The 24,307-nt window shown below is 43.4% G+C and overlaps 2 protein-coding genes and 1 pseudogene across 2 annotated transcripts; all 3 read left to right on the forward strand.

The window, feature by feature from the left end:
• The first annotated feature begins 4,653 nt into the window (after positions 1-4,653).
• On the forward strand, positions 4,654-8,855 carry LOC129857403 (electron transfer flavoprotein subunit beta-like). Its single transcript, XM_055925625.1, has 7 exons — positions 4,654-4,793; positions 5,976-6,134; positions 6,550-6,708; positions 6,819-6,881; positions 7,349-7,507; positions 7,600-7,816; positions 8,109-8,855. Exons 1-6 carry the CDS (start codon positions 4,743-4,745, stop codon positions 7,768-7,770), a joined length of 762 nt encoding a protein of 253 aa, XP_055781600.1. The 5' UTR covers positions 4,654-4,742; the 3' UTR covers positions 7,771-7,816; positions 8,109-8,855.
• A 103-nt stretch (positions 8,856-8,958) lies between these two features.
• vsig10l (V-set and immunoglobulin domain containing 10 like) lies at positions 8,959-16,156 on the forward strand. The gene is made up of 12 exons (XM_055925624.1): positions 8,959-10,711; positions 11,003-11,332; positions 11,625-11,897; positions 12,316-12,582; positions 12,803-13,048; positions 13,162-13,440; positions 13,843-13,935; positions 14,519-14,743; positions 15,053-15,169; positions 15,270-15,310; positions 15,401-15,496; positions 15,785-16,156. The coding sequence occupies exons 1-12, from the start codon at positions 10,639-10,641 to the stop codon at positions 15,857-15,859; spliced, it is 2,115 nt and encodes a 704-aa protein (XP_055781599.1). The 5' UTR covers positions 8,959-10,638; the 3' UTR covers positions 15,860-16,156.
• Positions 16,157-16,887: 731 nt separating this feature from the next.
• LOC129858574 (B-cell receptor CD22-like) lies at positions 16,888-24,307 on the forward strand (annotated as a pseudogene).

Raw genomic sequence — 24,307 nt, forward strand, 5'->3', positions numbered from 1 at the left:
AGCTAAAGTAACGTCATAGTCAGCATAGCTAATAGAACCAAGGCGTTCGTAAACCCGCTACAATCGTGCAGTAACGTTACAGTGTACAGTCAGTCAGCAGTTACACCGGTGGCAATACATGTGTAACACCAAAAGCTTACCTTAACTTGGAAGAGTTCCAGTGCTGTGTTGGAAAGTCATAGCCAGCTAGCTAACACAGCATCCTTCTGTTTAAGCAGGGTGTTTCAGTAGGCTAAACTAGTTAGCTGCATTTGCTAGCTAAGTAAGTGAAACTGAAAGTAATAATACAAAATTAAAAATTCTCTCTTCATTTTGGAAGAAATTAATTAATTCAAAACTGTTTAACTATTATCTTTCTCTTTGAGTCAACTACTCACCACATTTTATACACCGCAGTGCTAGCTAGCTGTTGCTTATGCTTCCAGTACTAGATTCATTCTCTGATCCTTTGATTGGGTGGACATCATGTCAGTTCATGCTGCAAAAACTCGATAGGCTGGAGGACGTCCTCCAGAAATGGGGTGAGAACCATGAGCCTCCTAGGTTTTGCATTTAAGTCAATGTACCCAGAGGGCGGAAGCTAGCTGTCCTCCGGCTACACCATGGTGCTACCCTAGAGTGGGATGTTGAGGCTAATGTAGATCTTTGCAAAATGGTGTGTTTTAATCAAATATTTGGTGACGTTATTATATTTAGTATAATTTTATTTAAAAATTATAACTTTTTAAATGTTAGAACATTTAACATTTTATGAAATTCACTGAGGAGAATGGTCCTCTTCTTCCTCTGAGGAGCCTCCACTGCTACAGACAATCTTTAGATTACCTGCCTACGATGTTTGAACCAGACTTCTATTCCCATGAAAAAATGTTTTACTATGAAGTGTTATTGAACCCTATCCACGTTATATTGGCCAATTCATAATCTTACATAGTTGTTGCTACTCTGTGTTTAATATCTATGCATAGTCACTTTATCCCTATCTAAATGTATATATTCAAATCACATTTTATTTGTGACATGCGCGGAATACCACAAGGTTTCACCTTACCGTGAAATGCTTACTTACAAGCTCTTAAACCAACATTGCAGTTCAAGAAATAGAGTTAAGAAAATATTTACTAAATAAACAAACAAAAACAAAAAAGGCTATGCATAGATAAAACAAACGGGGGTTGAATGTAAATAGTCCGGGTGGCCATTTGATTAATTGTTCGGCAGTCTTATGGCTTGGGGGTAGAAACTGTTAAGGAGCCTTTTGGACCTAGACTTGATGCTCCGCTACCGCTTGCCGTGCGGTAGCAGAGAGAACAGTCTATGACTTGGGTGACTGAAATCTTTGACAATTTTTGTGGCCATCCTCTGACGGAAGGCCTAGATGGCAAGAAGCTTGGCCCCAGTGATGTACTAGGCCATACGCACTACCCTTTGTAGCGCCTTACGATTGGATGCCAAGCGGTTGCCATACCAGACAGTGATGCAACCGGTCAGGATGTTCTTGATGGTGCAGCTGTAGAACTTTTTGAGGATCTGAGGACCCATGCCAAATCTTTTCAGTCTCCTGAGGGGAAAAGGTGTTGTTGTGCCCTCTTCACGACTGTCTTGGTGTGTTTGGACCATGATAGTTTGTTGGTGACATGGACACCAAGGAACTTGAAACTCAGCTCCACTGCAGCCCCGTCATTAATGGGGGTCTTTTCGGCCCTCCTTTTCCTGTAGTCCACGATCAGCTCCTTTGTCTTGCTCACATTGAGGGAGGGGTTGTTGGCCTGGCACCACACTGCTAGTTCTCTGACCTTCTCCATATATAGGCTGTCTCATCGTTGTCGCTGACCAGGCCTACCACTGTTGTGTCGTCAGCAAACTTAATGATGGTGTTGGAGTCATGCTTGGCCATGCCTTCACAGGAGGGGAATAAGCACGCACCCCTGAGGGGCCCCAGTGTTGAGGATCAGCGTGGCATATGTGTTGTTGCCTACCCTTACCAACTGGGGGCGGCCCGTGAGGCAGTCCAGGATCGAGTTGCAGAGGGAGCTGTTTAGTCCCAGGGTCCTTAGCTTAGTGATGAGCTTTGTGGGCACTATGGTGTTGAATGCTGAGCTGTAGTCAATGAACAACGTTCTCACATACGTGTTCCTTTTGTCCAGGTGGAAAAGGGCATTGTGGAGTGCGATTGAGATTGTGTCATCTGTGGATCTGTTGAGGCAGTATGCGAAATTGAGTGGGTCTAGGGTTTCCGCGAAGATGGTGTTGATGTGAGCCATGACCAGCCTTTCAAAGCACTTCATGTCTACCGACGTGAGTGTTACGGGGTGGTAGCCATTTAGGCAGGTTAACTTCGCTTTCTTGGGCACAGGGACTATGGTGGTCTGCTTCAAACATGTAGGTATTACAGACTCGGTAAGGGAGAGGTTGAAAATGTCAGTGAAGACACTTGCCAGTTGTTCCGCTCGTGCTCTGAGTACACGTCCTGGAATTCCATCGGGCCCTGCAGCCTTGTGTATGTTGACTTGTTTAAATGTCTTGCTCACATCGGCTACAGAGAGCGGTATCACACAGTCGTCAGGAACAGCTGGTGCTCTCATGCATGCTTCAGTGTTGCTTGCCTCAAAGCGAGCATAAAAGGCATTTAGCTCATCTGGTAGGCTCGCGTCACTGGGCAGCTCACGTCTGGGTTTCCCTTTGTAGTCCCTAATAGTTTGCAAGCCCTGCCACATCCGACGAGCGTCAGAGGTGGTGTAGTAGGATTCAATATTAGTCTTGTATTGACACTTTGCCTGTTTGATGGTTCGTCTGAGTCATAGCTGGATTTCTTATAAGCCTCCGGATTAGTGTCCCACTCCTTGAAAGCTGCAGTTCTTTCCTTTAGCCAGGTGCAGATGTTGCCTGTAATCCATGGCTTCTGGTTGGAATATGTACGTAAGGTCATATGGGGACGACGTCGTCAATGCACTTATTGATGAAGCCGGTGACTGAGGTAGTATACTCCTCAATGTCATTGGATGAATCCCTGAACACATTCCAGTCTGTGCTAGCAAAACAGTCCTGTAGCGTAGCATATTACCTCAGTTACCTCAACTAACTTGTACCCCTGCACATTGACACGGTACCGTTACCCACAGTATATAGCACAGGTGTCAAACTCATTCCACGGGGGGCCGAGTGTCTGCGGGTTTTCGCTCCTCCCTTATACTTGATTGATGAATTAACATCACTAATTAGTTAGGAACTCCCCACACCTGGTTGTCTAGGGCTTTATTGAAAGGAAAAACCAAAAACCTGCAGACACTAGGCCCTCCGTGGAATGAGTTTGACACCCCTGGTATATAGCCTCGTTATTGTTATTTTATTGTGTTACTTTTTTCTAACTTTCGTTTATTTTAACTTTTTTGGCAAATATATTGTTACTTACTTTAAAAAAAAATCTGCATTGTTGGTTAAGGGCTTGTTGTATTTGCACCGAATACCTGTTGTATTCCTTTAATTACACCATGACCTTTACCCTAGTTGACCCAAGAGTGGAACACATTTCCTGGGCTTTGTGTCCGACTGAAATAGTAGGAGCACCAGCTTGTTCTCTGTGATTGGTTACAGGTCACTTTTGCTGACAGTCTTCAATTTCACATAATTTTAATTGGTTCCAACAATGGGCGGTCCCGTTTAGACCCGCCTTCTTTTCAACGGAATCGCTCTAAAATCTTTCCGACCTTTCCTGCGTTACCGTTCTTCTAGCAGCAGGATATTATGCTGGCAGTATGATCGCGGTTTTCTTTTTCAAAATAACAGTCCCCCTGCAGAGACACGCAAACTTCATTTTTTTTAAATCACAAGTATAGTACAACGGTTTTTCACATCATTGCAACCCACTCTGAAAAAATGTATTGCTAATTTGACGTATTTTATTTGCAATATTAAATTATTTATCCCAGTATGTTGAAACTTATTGTGTAGGCTATATTTAAAGAAATACACTTTTAATAAAATACAAATATATGTTATTGGAAATACTCAATAGAGTCTGCAAAACTTTAATTGGTCTTGTGCTGGGCAACTGGTTTAATACAGAGTACTGGTGACTCCTTACTCCACACACTCCTTTCACTGCACGGTAGATGGGATACTTATTGGCTTGTAGAGAGAAAACCTTTCTACCTGTCTAAACTAAAGTGGGGGTGGGAAATATTCAGTAGGGTCTCTACCAACCAAATATGTGTAGTTTTGGAGGGGGACTGCTGCTGGCTGAGAATGAAGTCCTGCTGGGTATGTACAACACTGTCCCACTCCAAAACGAACCATAATATTTGGTTAGTAGAGACCCTACTGAATATTTCCAACCCCACTTTAGCTGAAACAGGTAGAAAAGTTATCTCTATGAGCCAATATGTAACCCATGTACAGTCTATTACGGTGTCTTGCATTGGGGGGGGACACAATAGCCCCCAGTGTCATGTTGTCTTTTTTCATTATTGGTATAAAAATAAATAATTTAAAAACATTTTTGGGATTTGTTTTCATAAATTACTCATTGCATTTTCTTGTTGTCACAATGGAGGTGGCTATTGATTACAATTCAATGTCTTTTGAATGAGTTAACCATTTATTTGAAAGGTTTCATCATTACCATACCGAAGTGACGTTATCATTTGTGCTGCTAGCAGAACACTAGTCTCTTGGTTGCAGGTTCGTTGTGGTGACTGGGTAGCTAGCTACTGTACATTTGCTGAACCGAAGAATCGCTAACAATGTCGCGGGTTCTTGTTGGAGTTAAACGTGTAATTGACTATGCTGTCAAGGTAGCTACTTCCCCACTGTCTTCTAATTTAAAGCAATTCAACATTTCACGTGCAGAATTTCCATTCGATACTTCCTATGGCTATGGTAGCTAGCTAACGTAAGGTGGGTAGATGGATGAAGGGTTAGCTTAGCAAGCTAGCATTCATTGTTTGAATGTCAATTAACAACCATAACTGCAAGGAAAATACCAAGGTCATTACAGGGTTGTCTAGGTAACAGTTACGTTTAATTTGTCTAGCGTGCTAACGTTACTTCTAGAATTGGTAAAACGATAAACGACTGTCAACATTAAAAAAGAAAGCTAGCTAACAATACATTGTCACTGTGTTGTGACAATGTATTGCAAATATTAAGCTACATGTATAATCATCATTCAGGCTTCATCAGAGGGATTTAAAAACATAAAATCAACTAGGTGTCAAAGCATCAGGACAGTTAGATAGTAGGCTATCACTATCCAAGCCACTCCTATCAGATAGTTCCAAGGTAATATTTTTTTGTAAAGGAAGCTTAACACCATATCTATTACCAGTTATTTCATACTAGTCTGAGCACTCCTGCTTCAGCTGCACCCAACTAGATCCCTGTAGCTGTCTCTCGATGCACTCGGTTAAGCTATGTTTGTACCCTCCCCAGTCCCAAATGCTGCCTCAACTCTTATCAGACAGGGAGGCATGAGGGCGGTGTGTGTGTGAGCGAGACACAGTCTTGGCCAGTCATATATTTATGAGGTGACTAATGTATATGGGATCGACTTAAGACAGAATTTTGGCCTTTTAAAAGGTTTATTTACCATGGCTATTCAATACTATTGGGTTAGTGGCAGGCTTTCAAAAGTGTTCCAGAATTGGGTTGACTGCCTCACATATTCAATTGGAAAGCTCTGAGAGCACACCTACATTGGGCCCACAGCAACTATTTCCAAGTGCCCAGACTGCACAGTGTCCCCACACTTAACTCCGGCACATTGACTGCATGCACTTCATGTCTCCAGCCTCTGTCTTTGTCTGTCTCTCTCTGACCCTTCTGAGTGACTATCCAGTATTCACTTATGTTCAGTAGGGCAAAGTTCTTTGAAACTGAATTAGCATTTCTTATTGGAGTTCAGGTAGTCCCACCCTTTTTCAGTTCGTTTTTTTCTGTTTGGTGCCTAATGAAGACAACCCTGCTCTCTCCCCTAGATCCGCGTGAAGCCCGACCACAGCGGGGTGGTGACAGATGGCGTCAAGCACTCCATGAACCCCTTCTGTGAGATCGCTGTGGAGGAGGCCGTCAAACTCAAGGAGAAGAAGTTCATCAAAGAGGTGGTGGCCGTCAGCTGTGGGCCCACGCAAGTAACGGTAAGAGTGACGGAATGCTCTGGCGACACCATTTTGGAGTCGGGTGTATTCAACGATGCAGAACATTTTCCTTCTACATGACATTATACATATCTGTTCTACTCAATTAATTTATATCTTAACATCCTGTAGTTTTAGGCTTCATTTCTATCCGAACGTTCTGTATCATTAGGCTACATCCTCCTTAACAGGCCTTCAATAGCTAACATTTGGAGGGAAGCTTTGGATCTTGTTTCTTCATTAGGATAGTGTTCATGAGTATGTTTTCATTCTATTGTAAGAAGGATTCTTCAGATGGTCACCTCCAACTTGACTGTGCTAATGATTGTAATATTCTGTCATTGTTCTCAGATGGTGTTCTTATATAATTTTGAGAACCCTACCGCTCAAGCATTTGTATTGTGTGTGTGTGTAGGAGACCATCCGTACTGCACTGGCCATGGGGTGTGACCGCGGCATCCACGTGGAGGTCTCAGGAAAAGACTACGAGGCCATGGGACCCCTGCAGATCTCCAAGATCTTTGCTGCCCTAGCCAAGAAGGAGGAGGCCTCACTCGTCATCCTGGGCAAACAGGTCATCCGATGCAATAGATTGCGCTACTGCCACACCAATGCCAGTTGACTTTGAAATCGAACCTCATGATCTCATGTATGCTCACTGATTGTGTTGGTATTTTTTGACAGGCCATTGACGATGACTGTAACCAGACAGGTCAGATGACGGCAGCCTTGTTAGACTGGCCTCAGGTCAGTAGTGGTTTCTTCTTGTTCTAATCTTTTTTCTCAGCAGGAATCACTAAACTGATCTCAGAGCATAGAGGCCTTGCTTACTGTTAAGTGCTGACTTGGATACCATTGTAGTCCAGATCAGGACCTTTTCTCATGGTCTTTATAAGCATTAGCATATTGACGTAATGTCAGGTGAAGAGACCAGCTGAACTATCAGGCCTTAGATTATGTCACTACAGTCAACAGTCTGCACTGAAAGTAGACCAAAGGCCAAATGAAAGGCAAAATTAGGGTGTATTTACTTGGTTAAACCACCAGATGTCACACTTGGATTGCCTCGTGGCCTACAACGGGGTTACAGTTGTCAGGTAACATAGGAAAGAAGGCTATGTTTTAGTTGTAAATTAATTTGATAATTTCAGATAATATTTCATCTCAATGTGGATTATGACATCTACTAAATGTAGTACCTCCCATTCCTGCAGGGCACATTTGCCTCTGAGGTGACCATCGATGGGGAAAAGGTGAAGGTGGTGAGGGAAATCGATGGTGGTCTAGAGACCATCAAAATCAGCATGCCAGCCGTCCTCACAGCAGACCTTCGACTCAACACCCCCAGATACGCCACCCTGCCCAACATCATGGTAATACACACAATGTATATTTCCTCACAAAGTGTACACACACACACACATAGCACTTTAATTTCTCATCTCCTTCTCCCTCCACCTACCAGAAAGCCAAGAAGAAGAAGATAGCCAACATGAAACCAGCAGACCTGGGGGTGGACATGGTGTCGCGATTGGAGGTGTTGAGGGTGGACGAGCCCCCAACGAGACTGGCCGGAGTGAAGGTGGAGACGGTGGATGACCTGGTCGCCAAACTCAAGGCTAACGGAACAATCTAGAGGCCCTGTGGGAGTCAAAGGGGGAGTGCAGTGGACACACAGAGGGGTGAGTCTCAATACCTAAAAACAGTATGACTGTTTGAGATAATATTTGTAACACATTAGAAAATGTCAGAGCACTGATGAATTTCATGTTCATGTAACAACTTACCCTTGTGAATGGTGAGAGAAATGTTTATTTTTGAGGAATAGTGAAGATTGTACAATCATCTGCTTCTTCCACCAAATTGCCTCAACTGTAAACGCAGACCTTTGCCATAGTGCGCCGTACTTGACCAAGCTCAGTGTTTCTGTCTCTATTTGGCTGTAATATGTAATTTTCCCCTTCCATTTTGCAGGTCTCTGTTTGAGAGATGGAACAAAGTAATTTAGCAAACGTGGAGGACTGGTTGCATAATGCAGAACCCATCGCCACCCGGTCCTCTGTTTAACTCTGACTTCCATGATAGTAGCCTACTGACCTGGAATAAAGGGATACTGAGAAACACTGTCCTATAGGAACCCACACAGCCCAGAGGGTGAAGAAGAAGAGGGTCTGTTGTTGTTGTGGAATTTAATTCACATGGTACATCTGTATTGTAATTCATGTATCTTCTCTGTGAGTATAGGTAACTAGGTATGGAGGACCTAGACTAAAAAAATGCACAACTTCCAAGCCAGTGATATAAGTCAGTAACTTTCTTTCACCCATGTTTCTGTAAGTGTTGCACTGTACATTCAAGAGTGTCACAATAACATTTTCATCTGTAACATGGACCTATGAAAACCCTATCACGAAACCCTACGTTGACACATCTGGGCTATGCAGTTTGAGTTTGATACTATGTGTAAATAAGAACCCAAAGTTGCAGAGCTGAATGTGTATTCAGGGTTTGTGATATGTCTACTGACTTGGTTTGTATAAAGTTTATATAAATATAATTATTTCTGAGTTGGGTGGCAGCTCCGGTTGGACAGTGTCTCTCAGTAGATGTGGGAAAATTATTTTAAAAAACACACAAAGTTGACTTTTTACCATAAGCGCCTCTTCTGTTTAGATTGTACAGCATCCTACCATAACATTAAAGGTATCTTTTTCATATCTACATCTGCTGTTTTCCACTGTCATTCTATGTTGTTGTATTCTGTCTTTCCACATCATTGTTTTGGTTTTAAGATAGTCTCTTGAGTAGCTAGTACTTGGCAACAAACATCCAGTCATTAGAGGGCATGTTCCGAACCCCCTAAATCCCTGAGAAAGATGGTACTCTGTTAAATGGTACCTAACTGTGTAGCAAAAGTACTTTTATAATGAGAGGATGTGCTTATCTGTCCCAGTTTAGCCAGTGGGAGGAGTTTGCACCAGGTGAAAAGTGATTGCATTTCTTTTGGAACCGGTCTGCCTCCCGGGCGTGAGCCAGAGGGCTGTTCAAAGCCACGATGAAGTCTGCTCAAGACAAAAGTTGTGCAGCCTAGGCTAGTGGCACGTGGGAGTAATGACCTTTGATAAAAAATGCCTTCTCAATGAAAACAACTTGTTTGAAAATTCCAACATAACATATTTTATGGAAAAGAGATGTATGTTTCTAGATGATGCACTGTGCTGCCTTGTTGACAACCTGACAATGTGGCACAGATTACTGTTCGATTTGAGAAGGGTGCTCCTCCCTCTGCTTTTGCCCGTTCAAGTCATGGGCCATTGACGGGTGCACTGCAGCTCAGGTTAATAGAACTCCCTCAATGGAACTAAACTATTTCAGTGGTAACCAATCACTGTAATAGCTGTGTGTGAGTGTCCCACTCCGCATTAATTGGGACCAGACACCAAGGTTGTTTCTCCAGAGAGGAAGAGTCCAAACTCGGCAGGAAATATTTCTCCCTCCAGCAGGTGGCGTTTTTGTATTGAGTTTAATGAGTGTCGAATTTGGTCAACAACAAAAACATTATGTTTTTTTGATCAAATAGAAATGACTAAATCTGAAATTACGAGTGTACCGATAAGTAGGAAACGTGACATCCCGGCAACTTTGAGAAAAAAAACACTTTCAATCGGAGTTGTCTCAATGGCTGGCTATTCATGGCATGAAGCTAGTAGCATAACGCCCACAATAAATACTGGCGGTTGACGTCAACAACCCGCTTTGAATATTCAAAATAGATTACAATATTGAGATGTCCACCAATCCAAAGAAAGGATAGGCGAGAGCTAGGCAGCCCAACCGTGTTGCTTTGTGAACAACAACTCCGGTTGTTAAGGCGGGGAGATATTTGGTTTCTCCCAGAAGACAAGTGCAATAGGCGATGGAAAGAATGCAGTCCAACCGGTTACCTTTCATTAATCAGATCATTCTGTTACAATAGACCTGAAACACTGGTAAATCACCAGCCTACACCTTTTTATTTTGTGTCAACGTCTAGGTGACTGCGCAATAAATCATATTCCTCTTTCTCACATTACTGTTTGGTTGAATATGCCATTCTAGACTAGTTTACCCGTAGATATTGATATAGTAAATTACTGTCACACCTCAAAGCTCAACAAGCAGTCACCTTTGCATTGTTTGTTGAAAGTTTGCCTGTAAAAGTAAAGCCCACGTTTACCAATATTTTACCAGTCAAGGCTTTGACATCGACACAGGTGAATTGCTCTCGAATCTTGATGACGGATAGCCCGGACAGCTCGACAGTGAAGCAAGGTTGAGTGCAATAGAGGACACAACGCAGGAGCGATTGTATTACATCAGTTGTCCATCGAACTTTCACAAGGACTCTACCCAGATTTTTTTTGGTGGTATCTTAAAAAGCTCAAATGTGGAATATTTTTATGTGAACGCTGTGGGCAATTTATGGTTTCGGATTTCGTGGATTTCTCTTTGAAGTTAAACAAATATGTCCTCGCACCAGTTTGGTGTCCACAATTGGCACATTTTTAAGTTAACTCTATTGATATTTGTGATTGGAGGTAAGTTTCAATTTATCATGTTGTTTAATTTTGTATGTCACGTGCCAATAAACAAAACTAGCCTGCTTTCAATAGGCCTACACCATATTGTAAACCTATACATTATACAATAAACAAATTATTGATTCACCTAATTAACTACCCAATAAATTGTGACCATATAGAATGTATCACGAGATGATTGAGATCCTATTTCTGTGTAGGATTTAGTTACAATTTGTGACCCTTAATCAACTTTGTATTAATGTTTACATTTCCATTCATTCTTTGCTTCATCATGATCAACTACAGGTGTAAACTGTGATTTGACCATCTCTCCCCTGGGACCCTCACTTGTCAACGCCACTGTTGGCAGCAATGTGACTCTGGTAGTGACCATCAGTGGTGCACCTGACGCTGTGGTCACATGGAAGATGGGGAGTTTACCTGTGGTTACCTGGACCCTTGGCTCCAGTGTTGCACCAGACATAGCCACCGTTTACCGTGATGTGCTGAAGATTAAGACCGATGGGTCCCTCACCTTCCAAAATGTGTCATTTGTTTACAGTAACACCTACACTGTGGAGATAGTCAAGTCTGGATTAAAAACTGTCTCAGCCATATTTGTGCTGAAGGTCTATGGTGAGTATTGGGCAGTTGGTGCCAGTTTCCCAGACCCAGATTAATCACATTCCTTTACTAAAAAGCAGTTTCAATAGATATTCTCGTTTTGAGGACACCTAGTTGAATATTACACATTTTAGTTGAATATTAGACTTCATGTAGAGTTTAGTCATGTTAGGATCACGTGTAAGTTTCTTTTACCCGTTCAAGGAAGTATGCAGCTACATTGTCCTCACCATGGAGAAGCAATATGGTTTGTCCATCCATCTGTGTCCTTTACCCTAACCGTTGCTCTCCTTTCTGCTTTCAGACTACATCCAGAACGTGTCTGTGAACACAGAGCCTGCCGATGCCAAAGAGGGAGCCGAAAAGTTCACTTTGCAGTACAGCACACTGCAGGGTGAGGCCGACCAGTCGAGGTGGTACTTTAACAGTGTGGAGATCCAGAACAACTCTCACTACACAGTGGGCCAGAAGAGCCTGGTCATCCATCAGCCCAACCGGAACGACACAGGACCATACACCTTGGTCCTGACCAACCCTTTCAGCAATGTCACATTTCATAGGAAAATAACTGTTCTCTGTAAGAAGGAGTATTTGAATCTCGCCTTATTTGTCCGAAGCATTAGTCTGAACATGACTTTTTATTCTACTTTATTAGTTAACAGCTCAATTTTCTGTCTTGTGCACCCGTAATTACTTGCATGTCTCTAGTTTTGTAGTTGAATCCTTTAACTTAATCCTTTACTGAAAGCAACAACATGTTTCCCTGTCTCACAAATCCACATTGCCACTGCACGTCTTTATTTCCTTCAACTCCTCTATATGGAACTCGCATGTGGAAATGGCAATAGTCCTCCTCACTTTCTTACTCTTCTACTCTACACTGAACAAAAAATGCTACCACAAATGACATCCACTTTAACCAGCCATTTGATGACACCGATATGCCCTTAAATGGTCACCTGACTTCCCTTTCCACTACCTGTCGTCTCCCGTAGATGGACCAGACGAGCCCGTGCTTGGAGCCAGTCCGTCCCAGGCCTTCTTTGTTTCCGGAGATTCCCTCTCTCTCTCCTGTCAGGCCGAGGGGGTTCCCCAACCCTCCGCCTCCTGGATGTTTGGGGGTCAGACCCTGCCCGTTTCCCAGGGCGGAAGTCTCAATCTGACCAATGTCCAAACTAGCCAGGGGGGCATATACACCTGTGTGCTGGTCAATGTGAACACTGGAGCGCAGCGCAAGAAGAACTTGACGGTCAACGTTTATGGTAGAGTATTAGCGTCTGTTGAGGGGGTAATACGGTACACATGTTTTGTGTTGTTTGATATCATTGATCTTAGCGTAAGGGGTCTTGAAACATCTGGATGGATCCTTGTGCCTGTGCTACACAACCTGTGTGTGTGCGCCAAACCAATAAGCTTTTTGCATTTATTTAGCGTGCAAGTGTTCTAATTACCCCGCCGCCCCTTGTCTTCCTACCATCACAGAGAGCCCGACAGCCAGCCCACTGTGCTCGGTCAATGCAGTGAACGGAAATGTCGACCTGCAGTTCCACTGCCGGTGGCCAGGAGGCACCCCAGAAGCCCTGCTGTCCTTTCCTGCCTTGACTAACGCCACCAGCGGTGCTGGAGACTTCAACCTGACCATGCCTGCCTCTCAGGACCTCAATGGGAAAATGGTCATCTGTAGGGCCAATCACCCCCTCCATCAGACACAGTGCAATATTACTGCCAGTGAGTTACTTATTCCATACTAGACTATGTAAGGTCCAGGCATTTTGCAGGTCTGCACAACAAACAATGTTTGAGGATCACACAGGATAACTAGTGGTCTCATTACTCCTTAGCTGGTCCTGCAAAGTTTTTACCGATGGTCTTGACCACAGTGGACCGAGAGGGTAAAATAGTGGTCACCATCCACTGCAACAGCCAGGCCACACCCAAGGCTACGGTCACATGGTCCAAAGGTACCGAGCTCTTAGCCAATGGGTTGCAGTACCAGATCAGCGTGGACACTGCGCATCTCAGCATCCATGATTTTAACACCAGCACCGCTCAGCTCTACACTTACACCTGTAACTGTAGCAACCCACTGGGCATCAATGGAAAAAAGACTCAGTTACTGGGTATGTCATCGACCAGTTTCTCATGTGGTGGTTAGCGGCCTGTTTCTCTTGGGTCATGGATAGAGTTAGAGCGAAATACATGGTTTTGTTTACTTGGTGGGTCACCGTGAAATTTGAAAGACTTTATGTAAGATTTTGATCCACTGTTATAGTAGTGTTTTACGCTCTACAGTAGTTACAGAATGTGGTTAAACATGCATCATGTGATCTCTGTGCTGAGCACTGGGAAGGAGTTGTACTGTATTAAAATTACTGGAGAATCAGATGTTACCTGAAAGTTCTAGAGCACTAGAGTTACTAGACTGAAGCAGCACAATGGGGTCTTAGACTGTGTAAAGAAAAACATTTTTTTTTTTTTTTTTTTACACAAAGCTCCATAGTATTCCTCTCACCCCTCTCCAGGCCCCACCATCTCAGATTCCAGTCTTTTCCCTAATAAAAATGGAACCATCATCACAATGACCTGGGAGGTCCCTCCCACCTCTGTGATTACAGGTAAAGCTGCCGACGTACCTATTCTCACAAATGTTCCTGTAAAAACAATATTGTCAGAACCTAAGAATAGTGTTTTCCACAATTTAGGCATTGTTATTTGACAACATGGGAACCTCCCCAATTTCCAACCTTTTGTTAAAATTATTTTGATCTCACTGCTGAATTGCTAGACCTCACCAATACTGCTGCTGGGGAAAGATGCAAATCCAAACAGTAGATGGGGGTGTACTGTAAATATTGCTTAATTCTGAGACCATCTGGACTATCCAGCTTTGTTCTAGAGTGCACAATGCTTTGCTGTGAGAAACTGATATTGTAGCCTAATAGGCCTTAACCAATTTTTTAAAATGAGCCTGCTTTCTTGTTGCCATTTTCCTTTTATGTCGTTTTGGGTCTATAAGTCTGTCTTCAAGCAGTTGGCTGAGAACCTTGTATAATACTACTCTGTAGTGACAGCTTTGGGATACAATTTGACATTTGACCTGGTTTTACATGCATCTTGGCTGTAGTTAATGTAAAATTATATGGAACATCCCTTTAAGTACTGCTCAACACTGGTTTCTGTCCCTCCGTTGCTTTGAAGGCTTTGACATCCAGATGAGCGGACCAGACCTCCTGACTGTCACTAAAAATGGCAACCGAAGGAAAAGAGCCACAGAGGGATTCCGGAGCATTCAGCAGAGGTCCGGTTCCTTCCGGAGCACTGATATCTCTGTTCTGGATCCCAAATCCACATACTACTTCCGGGTCATCCCCATTGCTGGCAGAACTCAGGGGGAACCATCAGCGGTGCAGAGAATTGGACCCGGTATTTGAACTGACTTGGATAATATTCCTATTCAGATTGTTTGGAGGGTGCTAATCTGATTGCCACTTACTAGTAGGCTTGGCGTTGTTCCATGTGAAGCAATGAATTCATTTCTTTATAAGATGTATTGTTGCAAGAGACTGGGGAATGAGCTGGATGTTAACATAAAAGTAGACTTCTACATGATACTGGTAAAGTCAAACTTATAGTAAACATTATGCTTCCATGTTGCCTTTGACGCATCATTGGAGAGTAGGCTCTGTGAGTGCTGCTCTAACAGATTGTACTGTGTCTGTGCTGGTGTGACAGGTGGTCTGAGCAGACCACAGATTATAGGCCTCGCTGTCGGGATTCCCTGTGGCCTCCTCTTCCTCCTCCTCCTCATCGGCCTCATATACCTCTGTGTCTACTGCTGCAGGAAGAAACGTAGGAGCACAACACTCAATCCCCTGATCTTCCTTCCTTTTTTATTATCATATCCGGAATCAAGTGGTTCTCACTCTAAAATTGTGTTTCTGTTTCATAGGTCAACAGAACAGATATCCTACACCCAGAGCAGTAGAGAAGGTAATGTCAGTAACTGGGAAAATGTGTTATTGCACAAATGTCATGTTCCTACCAGTACTGTAGAACTCTCCCCGCCCCTGCCCCATGCAGGTGGCATCAACCCAACCAGACGTAAACACTCCCAACCACCTGCTGACTGGAGGATTCAAACCACTGCCTGATTACAACAAAATAACATCACAGGCGGTAATTCACCCCGCCTTGACATGTCATGACATACACTTACAAAATACCTGAAGTACACATCGGGGCACGTATTCACAAAACATAGATGAGTAGGAGTGCTGATCCAGGATCAGTTTAGCCTTTTAAACCATAATGAATGACTCCTACTCTGAGACGCTTTGTGAATATGGGCCCTGTGGAATTGCTACTGGGTTAGAACTGTTATATAGAAATGTAGGAGAGTGACATACAAGATGTCTATTCAGAAATGATTTACCAGCCATGCTTTGTATCTGATATCTTTTCCAGGCTCCGGCTGAGCGGTCAATCCCTCTCCCCACGTTTGTCGCTCCTCCCCCTGTGAGAACTGCCACAATTGTGTAAACGGAATAAAACTGTTATTTTCACTGTGATGTGCAATATTTTATGTCATAAATGTTTTCATATTTTATATTCTTAATATTATTTTATCACTAATGTGAAAAGCTCTTATGTATGTGAGGTTGATTTAATATGGGGATATGTTGCTCTCTGTAACTGCAGAATTGACTATGGTGTTTCTTAATCAAAATTGTGTTTCTGCTTCAACCAAAGTGAATATACATGTCTATCCGAACGCCAATCTCTGTGATCAGCAAACTTTGTACTGATATTTATTTTCAATAAATCTTATGAAAATGACAGTGTCTATTGTATAGATACACTGAGTGTACAAAACATAATGAACACCTGCTCTTTCCATGACAGACTGACCAGGTCAATCCAGGTGAAAGCTATGATCCTTTATTGATAACACTTGTTTAATCCACTTAAATCAGTGTAGATGAAGGAGAGGAGGCTGGTTTAAAGAAGGATTTTTAAGCCTTGAGACAAGGATTGTGTCTGTGTGCCATTCAAAGGGTGAATGGCAAAACAAAAGCTTTAAGTGCCTTTGAACGGTGCATGGTAGTAGGAGACAGGCACACTGGTTTGTATCAAGAACTGCAACGCTGCTAGGGTTTTAACTCAACAGTGCCCCATGTGTTTCAAGAATGGTCCACCAACTAAAGGACATCCAGCCGACTTGACACAACTGTGGGAAGCATTGGAGTCAACATGAGCCAGCATGAGTAGAGTTACTTTATTAATCTCAACTTGGGAAATTGTTATATCACAGCATGCATGCATCATCAATGACAGAACCTGCAACCATGACCAACACATGATCAAAAATAGAAACACATTAAGACAAAGGCACATGAACCAACGATAGTATACCTAAAAGAATAGTCTGATTCAAATTCTGTTTTCTATCCTACTCTGGGAAAACCGGCAACAACATTTTCTGATAGAAAGACTGCATAAGAAAGTTATTCCATTACACTCATTAAAAAGCCTCATGACCGTCTTAACCTCTGGAACATCTGGGCAGGATGAACCTGCTACTGAAGCTGCTCCTGTGTAGCAATAGAGTGCTGTGGAGTGGGTGTTTGTCATTGTCCATGATCATGTGTTTTTACTTGCAGCCTTTTTAAGAACATGTCTTGCATTGATTCCAGGCTGCAGCCAATTGTAGCACTGGCTTTGTTACTTATTTTGTCAAGGTTGTTTAAGTCTTCCTTAGCTAAATTCCCTTTTCAGCAAACAATGGGATGGGTCACTACACTCGCCACAACACTGCTATAGAACATTTGAAGCATTTTGTCACATACATTAAAAGATATAAGCATCCTTAGGGCTTTTTAGTAGACACTGAGGAATCTCCTTCCAGTTCAGTTTGTTGTCCACTATTACACCCAAGTACTTATAAGAGTCAACAGGGCCAATCTCTTCACAATTAATAGAAATTGGATTAAAAACATCTTTCTTTTTCCTAAAATCTACCATTGGCTCCTTGGTCTTCAGTGCATTCAAGTCCAAGTAATTGGCCTCACACCATTTCACAAAGGACTCCGTTATATCCCTATGATGAGCATCGTCTCCCCCACATGACACAGTTTACTATAGCAAAGTCATCAGAGAATTTCTGTAAGTGGCTCAGTTCATTGTGTGTGAAGTCATTTGTCTAAAGAGTAAAAATGAGTTGAGGCGGCAGCCCATCTGGAACCTTTGCAATTTGACCACCGCCCCAAAACGGGTGTTGAAGATGCTCTGCTCGGTCTCCTCCACAGAGTATATGAGCACCTGGAGAAGCCAGGCTGTGTGGTGAGAACAATGTTCTTCCACTTCTCCAGTGCTTTCAATACCATACAACCCCACCTGCTGGCCCAAAAGCTAAAGGACATTCACGTAAATCCACATACAATCAAATGGATTGTGAACTACCTGACCAATTGACGACAGTTTGTAAGACCGAACCAGGCAGTATCAGATCGGATATGTATATGTACGGGAGCAGTCACCTTTTTTCAGGATATTAAAAACAGTTCAGAGGTTTTCAGGACTTGTGATGTCAAAGCCACTGGTCTAAATGATTTCATTGCAGTGCCTCCTGATTTCTTTGAGATGGGCACCATGCAGGTTGTTCTCTATTTAGTAGGAATATCTGATAGTATTTGGGACAGGTTGAAAATATACTGCAGTTTGAACGCCAGTTGATTAGCACATACGTTAAGTACTCTGGCTTTAACCCCATCAGACCCTGCTGACTTACGGGGATTGATCCTTTTCAACTGCTTCACCTCTTGTTCCTCCGAGATGCTCATGGGCTCAGTGCTTCCCAGATCAGAATCCAGCCCCCCCCCCCCCCCCCCTATCTGCTGTTGCTCTACTGAAAAATCATTCTCATCAAATCTGGTTAAAAACTGGTTAAACTCAGTGACTCTGTCCCTTCCCTCATCACTCTGTAGTTGTCCCCTGGTGCTGTAGTCTGTTATCTTCTTCACACCATCCCACCTTGCAGTTTGCGTTCTAGCTTCAGTTTGTATTCTTGTTTGCCTTTCCCGATCAGACCTTTAATTTCCTTCTGTACTACTTTCAACTCATCCCTATTTCCAGTTTCATCCCTGTGGAACGCATTCGACACCTCGGAGAGTCCATGCCCCGACGAATTGAGGCTGTTCTGAGGGAAAAAGGGGTGCAACTCAATATTAGGAAGGTGTTATTAATGTTTGTACGTTCAGTCCGATGTGATTGCAATGCCGTTCAGTCAGTTACACAATATCCAGTTTTTTTTCAACACTTTTTAAGCAACTCCTGACAATTGATATTTTAAGAAATTCTTTTTCCACCAATTTACAAGTTTCATAACTTGGGGGATTATTACAGTTCATATAACCACTCTGTTCTGGTTTTAAAGACGGGCCTGTTTTAGTGTCTTTAAGGGTTACTTATGGTTGTGCCCCTGGTACATATAAACATGGTCATGTCTGACAACCACTTTCAAATCCATTTCTATCTTCTGCTCTTTGAAAAGAGCTTCCTAAGTTCAACAATGAACATGGTGAAATGTTTGGACGCCTGTCAAGCTGTTGTAACTTAGTAAAAAGTCAAATTATACCTTGTAATAGAGTTACAAGATAAGATAAATGTACATTGGATCTTTATATTCTCAATATCACCACAAATTGCTGATACATTTGAGCCCACAAATTAAATGTTTTCTGGAAGTTGTTTTATTATTTTGCCACATATGACAGCATTCAGCTATCGAGCAATGCTCATTAAATGTCTGTCTTTCTCTCATTTCTTTTCACCCTCTCTCTTTCTGTCCAGTGTTGCGGTGTGTGTTGGTAGTGGCTGAGGAGTGGACCGTGACCATTCCTAATCAGATATCTGGCCTGACGGGGTCTTGTATCCTCATCCCCTGTTCCTTCACACACCCCAACTCTTACATGCCCACTAATGTCACCTGGTACCAGTATTCCAAGCTGCCTGGTAAATATCCAGTCATCTTCAGCCACACCAAACCAGTGGATATCATAGAGCTCTACAGTGGTAGAACTGAACTGGTGGGAAGGGCCTCTGATGGAGACTGCTGCCTGATGATCAATGGAATGATATTAGAAGATAACGGAGAGGACATTTACCCCTGGGTTGATGAGGTCAACAAGTCTGTCTTTGCCTTCTTTCAGTGGAGGTTCCAGGTAATGAATTATGCAAAACGTGACAAAGGGCTCTTGAAAATGGATTGAGATTTTTTAAATTAACCAAATATTATAAAAACACGAATCCAAAAGAAAATGTGTCTTAATGTAGTTTTTGTTGGTTACATTATGTAGATGTTAGCAGACTGCTGCGAGGAATGACCGATAACACAATGAGTGAACCCATTGTTAGTGTCTTAGACTTAGTGTCTCTTGTTATATCCAGATACAGCACCAAGGCTACAGCTGTCAGTCAGTGAAGAGCAGGAGGGGGGCAACATCACTGTTTCCTGTACTGTCCTCCACACCTGCCCCTCCTCCCCTCCCTCTCTTTTGGGGACCAGAGGGAGGTGGTCCAGGGGTACCACACCGAGGAGAAACAGGGTCGATTGCGCGTCCTTTCCACCATCTCGTTTGTGGCCCGAGCAGAGGATCATGGGTGTGTAACGTGACACATCCAGGAGGCCAGACAGCTGCAGGGGCGGTGGTGCTCGACGTGAGCTGTGAGTTTCAGCTCTACTCTTACTGTTCAATTTGTTTCTATTCACTGTGTATCTTATCATTTAAATTGTAGCATTACATCAACTAACAGAGGTCTTTGAGTGAGGTTCTAGATCTGCACAGCAGATGTTTCAGTATCGCAGTAGGAGCTTTGCTTTTTAGGCTGGGAACATTCTGTGATACAACTTGGGACATAGGAACATCAGATTTGAAAATTAGGAGCAATTCCCCCATCAATAACGAACGATGAACTCCATTTAAAGGCTCACTGTGATATTTCCAGCATCTTTCCTTTGTACCTCTTCTCTCTCAGATGCCCCCAGGTCTGTGAGTGTCTCAGGGGGAAACACTGTGGTCCAGGTTGGCACTAACCTGTCCCTGTTCTGTGTGAGTGATGCCAACCCTCCTGCCAGCTCCTACCTGTGGTACTTTCTGAGAGATGGCCTGGTCATGCCAATGAACCATAGCACAGAGACCACTGCGGTCACAGACCTGCACCCAGACGAGAATGCGTTCCACTGCACAGCTATCAACCCTCTGGGGAGGTCCAAGCCCTCCTCTAGTTTTGTGGTCACTGCAGAGTATGAGTTTCAGGTTGATCTGAGGTTTACTGAATGGATATGTGGATTTAGTGTCTTGAAATCAAATCTATTCCAATGGAAAAAATGGATTAAAAAGAGAAAATGTGTTTGTCCAGAATTATTCCACCACTACAAATTGCAGACCATGGAGGGGAGCGCATTGACTACTACTGCCAAAATATGGACTGAGATTTTGTTTAATATGAAGTAGGCCTAAATGTGAACTTTTATTCATAGTTAATGGAATTAACACTGAACATATTTTCATTCTCCAGACAAGCCATCTATATTGGCAAACTCCAGCTGCTCCTACCACACTGGCCAAGTCATCTGCAGGTTTCAGGCCCGAGTTTGACCAAGGGCCACAGTGCTGTGGATGGTGGATGGATGACCCCTGTTTCCTGGCTCTGACTCAACCACCTCCCCCCAGAACCACATGGTGATGGATATCTGGGCTGCAGAGGGCACCTATGAAAATGTGTCTGTCACCTGTCTGGCCAACAACACACATGGCATAAATGTACTTGAAGATTATGTCACTGTGAGAGCTATTGAATACATTTTTAACATGCCTGTATTTTCCTCAATGTTTTGTCTTCACCAGCACCACACACTAATGTATCCATCAGCCTGCTCCCAGCCCGGCCTCTGGTGGGAGAAAGGTCACTCTGTCCTGTCTGGGTCACGGTCACCTCCCAGTCAGCTCTTACAGGTGGTACCGTGTGTTCGGGGAGCAGTCAGTCCTGCTTAGAGAGGATTCTGGGAGTTTGAGTCTCTCTGTGACCAGAGACGTGGGGCAGTTCCGCTGTTCTGCTCTGAACGAGATGGGAGAGTGGAGTTCAGACATCACGGCTCTGAATGTTGAGTGTATGTATCATTATGCCATATACATTTCTGTAACCATTTTATAAACCATGTTATATATGGACGTTTGCCATAGTCGTTTTGTCATTTTCTCTTTCCATTTATTTTCCTCTCTTTTAGATGCACCGGCTATGTACCTCCCATCTCCTTCTGATCTGTGAATGATGGGTAGGTGAGGTGTGAGTGTGTGGTGGACTCTCACCCTGTGGCGAAGATCATTTGGACACCATGGAGCATCCAGGACAATCAGACTCACAACATCACTGACCTGCTCAACTGGAGGATCCTGAGGTCCATTCTCATTGGGCCCATGGGTGATGACATGGGTGACGTCCTCTGCAATTCAACCAATGAGCATTCGTGGTAAGTTTGGCCTTATCTGAGTGAAGGACATAGGGTAATTGGCAAACTGTTAAAGAAATCAATATCTAAAGGACAGTATTTATAGTGAAATGTGCCATCTTTATCAAGCAGAAGATATACCACATTCACTACAATGTAGTGAAGAAAGTCAGATAAATTCCAAGAGTGAAAATGAAGCTGGAGTGTTATCGTATCGTATTGCTACTGTAGCGTCTGGCTTGCCCTAATGTACCTTCGGAGCTTGAATGAATCCAGACGATATTTCATGTGAATGTAGAACGTTGGAAAGCTCCAAGTAGTAAGACTAATGATCCCTTTGTGGATTTTTCAATAGCAGGTGAAATGTCTGCCCAGCAGTCCCTGTTCTATGTAGGAGTTGGGGAAGCCCTGTTGCTGGTGCTCTCCTTTGCCGCCTTTTTATTTTGGAGATTTTACTCCACCAAGAGGTGAGCACGATGATAAAACACCATAAGTTACTGATCTTATGAACACTTCCGGCTTCATAACCAATATTGCACACCACACTGAGTATACCAAACATTAGGAACACCTTCGTAATATTCCCTTTTGCCCTCAGAACAGCCTCAATTGGTCGGGGCATGGACTCTACAAGGTGTCGAAAGCATTCCACAGGGACGCTGGTGCATGTTGACTCCAATGCTTCCCTTAGTTGAGTCAAGTTGGCTGGATGTCCTTTGGGTGGTGGACCATTTTGGATGCACACGGGAAACTGTTGAGCGTGAAAAACCCAGCAGCGTTGCAGTTCTTGACACAATATACTACCATATCCCGTTCAAAGGCACTGTGATGAGGTGCGTCTAGGTGACAGGTGTAGGAGTCAGGCGCAGGAGAGCAGGGATGTCTGAGAAGCGTGTTTTAATAAGACAGTCCACCAACACTGGAATGGCACAATGGAAAAGGACGACGCCCTCGTAACAGAGAACCCGTGCAAACGCACGGAGGAACAAACACAGTTCCGACACTACACTTACGTAACCGTGAAAACAAATAACGGTAAATCCAACCGAGCACATCACAAAGAAAGACTAATCCCGCACAAACTAGGCAGGCAACAGGTTACAATTATACACACAGAAATTAACGCAAATGAAACCAGGTGTGGAAAAGAACCAAAGACAAAACAAACAGAAAAGGAAAAAGGGATCGGTGATGGCTAGTAGACCGGCGACGCCGACCGCCGAGCGCCGCCCGAACAGGGAGAGGAGCCACCTTCGGTAGAAGTCGTGACAGGCACTTAAATATTTTGTCTTGCCCATTCACCCTCTGAATGGTACACATACACAATCCATGTCTCAATTGTCTCAAGGCTTAAAAACCCTTCTTTACTTGTCTCCTCCACTTCGTCTACACTGATTGTGGATTTAACAAGTGACATCAATAAAGGATCCTAGATTTCACCTGGTTAGTCCATGTCATGTGTTTCCCTGAAATACTTTATTTCGGGTATTTTGACATTTTATTGACAGTTGCATATCAGAATATGAGATGGTAATGTTTATTGGGGGATACAGGCGAGAGAGTTATTGGCGTAACGGGGGATCAAACCGTTGTGGTCCAAGGACAGCAGCACTACCGGTCTTTTCAAACAGCTTATACACTCATACACATTTATCAGGTATCAAGGTAAGACCCAGGTGCAGACTGTGTCGAAGTAACAATGTTTATTACAGCAACAGAGGAAAAGGTACAGGACGGCAAGCAGGCACAGGGTCAGGTCAGGCAGAGATCGGTAATCCAGAGGTGGGGCAAAGGTATAGGACGGCAGCCAGGGTCAGCAGAGAGGTCAGGCGGGTGGGTACAGGGTCAGGACAGGCAAGGGTCAAAAACCAGGAGGACAAAACAGGTATAAATACACGAGATAATGGGCAACACCTGGAGGGGGGTGGAGACAATCACAAAGACAGGTGAAACAGATCAGCGTGTGATAACATTTACATTTGAGTCATTTCACAGATTCTCTTATCCATAGCGTTTTAAAGTAGTGAGTGCATACATTTTCGTACTGGTCCCCCGTGAGCATTGAACCCACAACCCTGGCATTGCAAGCTCCATACTCTACCAACTGAGCCACTCAGGACACTAAAAGGACATTATCATAATTTTCACACTATTATTCCAATCGCATAGTGTGGAAATATATATATATTAAACATAGGAAAATCACGTTTTGGACTCCACTACACATTAAACTATAATGTCAGCGATGTCATCTAATAAGTGTGGTCTTTCCTTCACAGAAGAGATTGCCGCGTTGCACTGGAGGAGGTTGAACTGAAGGGGGCAATGGAGGTGACACACCATGAGCCTACTGACTACCCAGGTAATACACTCACTCTGATGGTGTCAGAAGAGGACCCTATAATGTGTGTGACACCGGGTACAGTGTTCAAAATGTTCAAAACGGCTGTCTCTGGGAGGATAATATGGGAGGAGGATAA

Source organism: Salvelinus fontinalis, chromosome 6, assembly GCF_029448725.1.
Source record: "Salvelinus fontinalis isolate EN_2023a chromosome 6, ASM2944872v1, whole genome shotgun sequence".
In the NCBI taxonomy this organism is placed as follows: Eukaryota; Metazoa; Chordata; class Actinopteri; order Salmoniformes; family Salmonidae; genus Salvelinus; species Salvelinus fontinalis.

Bases quoted from the DNA above. Each gene is read 5' to 3' on its own strand.
- LOC129857403 (XM_055925625.1), top strand. From the start codon at position 4,743: ATGTCGCGGGTTCTTGTTGGAGTTAAACGTGTAATTGACTATGCTGTC. The intron at 4,794-5,975 runs GTAGCTACTTCC...TCTCTCCCCTAG, and splicing joins TAATTGACTATGCTGTCAAG to ATCCGCGTGAAGCCCGACCA. The intron at 6,882-7,348 runs GTCAGTAGTGGT...CCATTCCTGCAG, and splicing joins CCTTGTTAGACTGGCCTCAG to GGCACATTTGCCTCTGAGGT.
- vsig10l (XM_055925624.1), top strand. From the start codon at position 10,639: ATGTCCTCGCACCAGTTTGGTGTCCACAATTGGCACATTTTTAAGTTA. The intron at 15,311-15,400 runs GTAATGTCAGTA...TGCCCCATGCAG, and splicing joins CACCCAGAGCAGTAGAGAAG to GTGGCATCAACCCAACCAGA. The intron at 15,497-15,784 runs GTAATTCACCCC...TATCTTTTCCAG, and splicing joins ACAAAATAACATCACAGGCG to GCTCCGGCTGAGCGGTCAAT.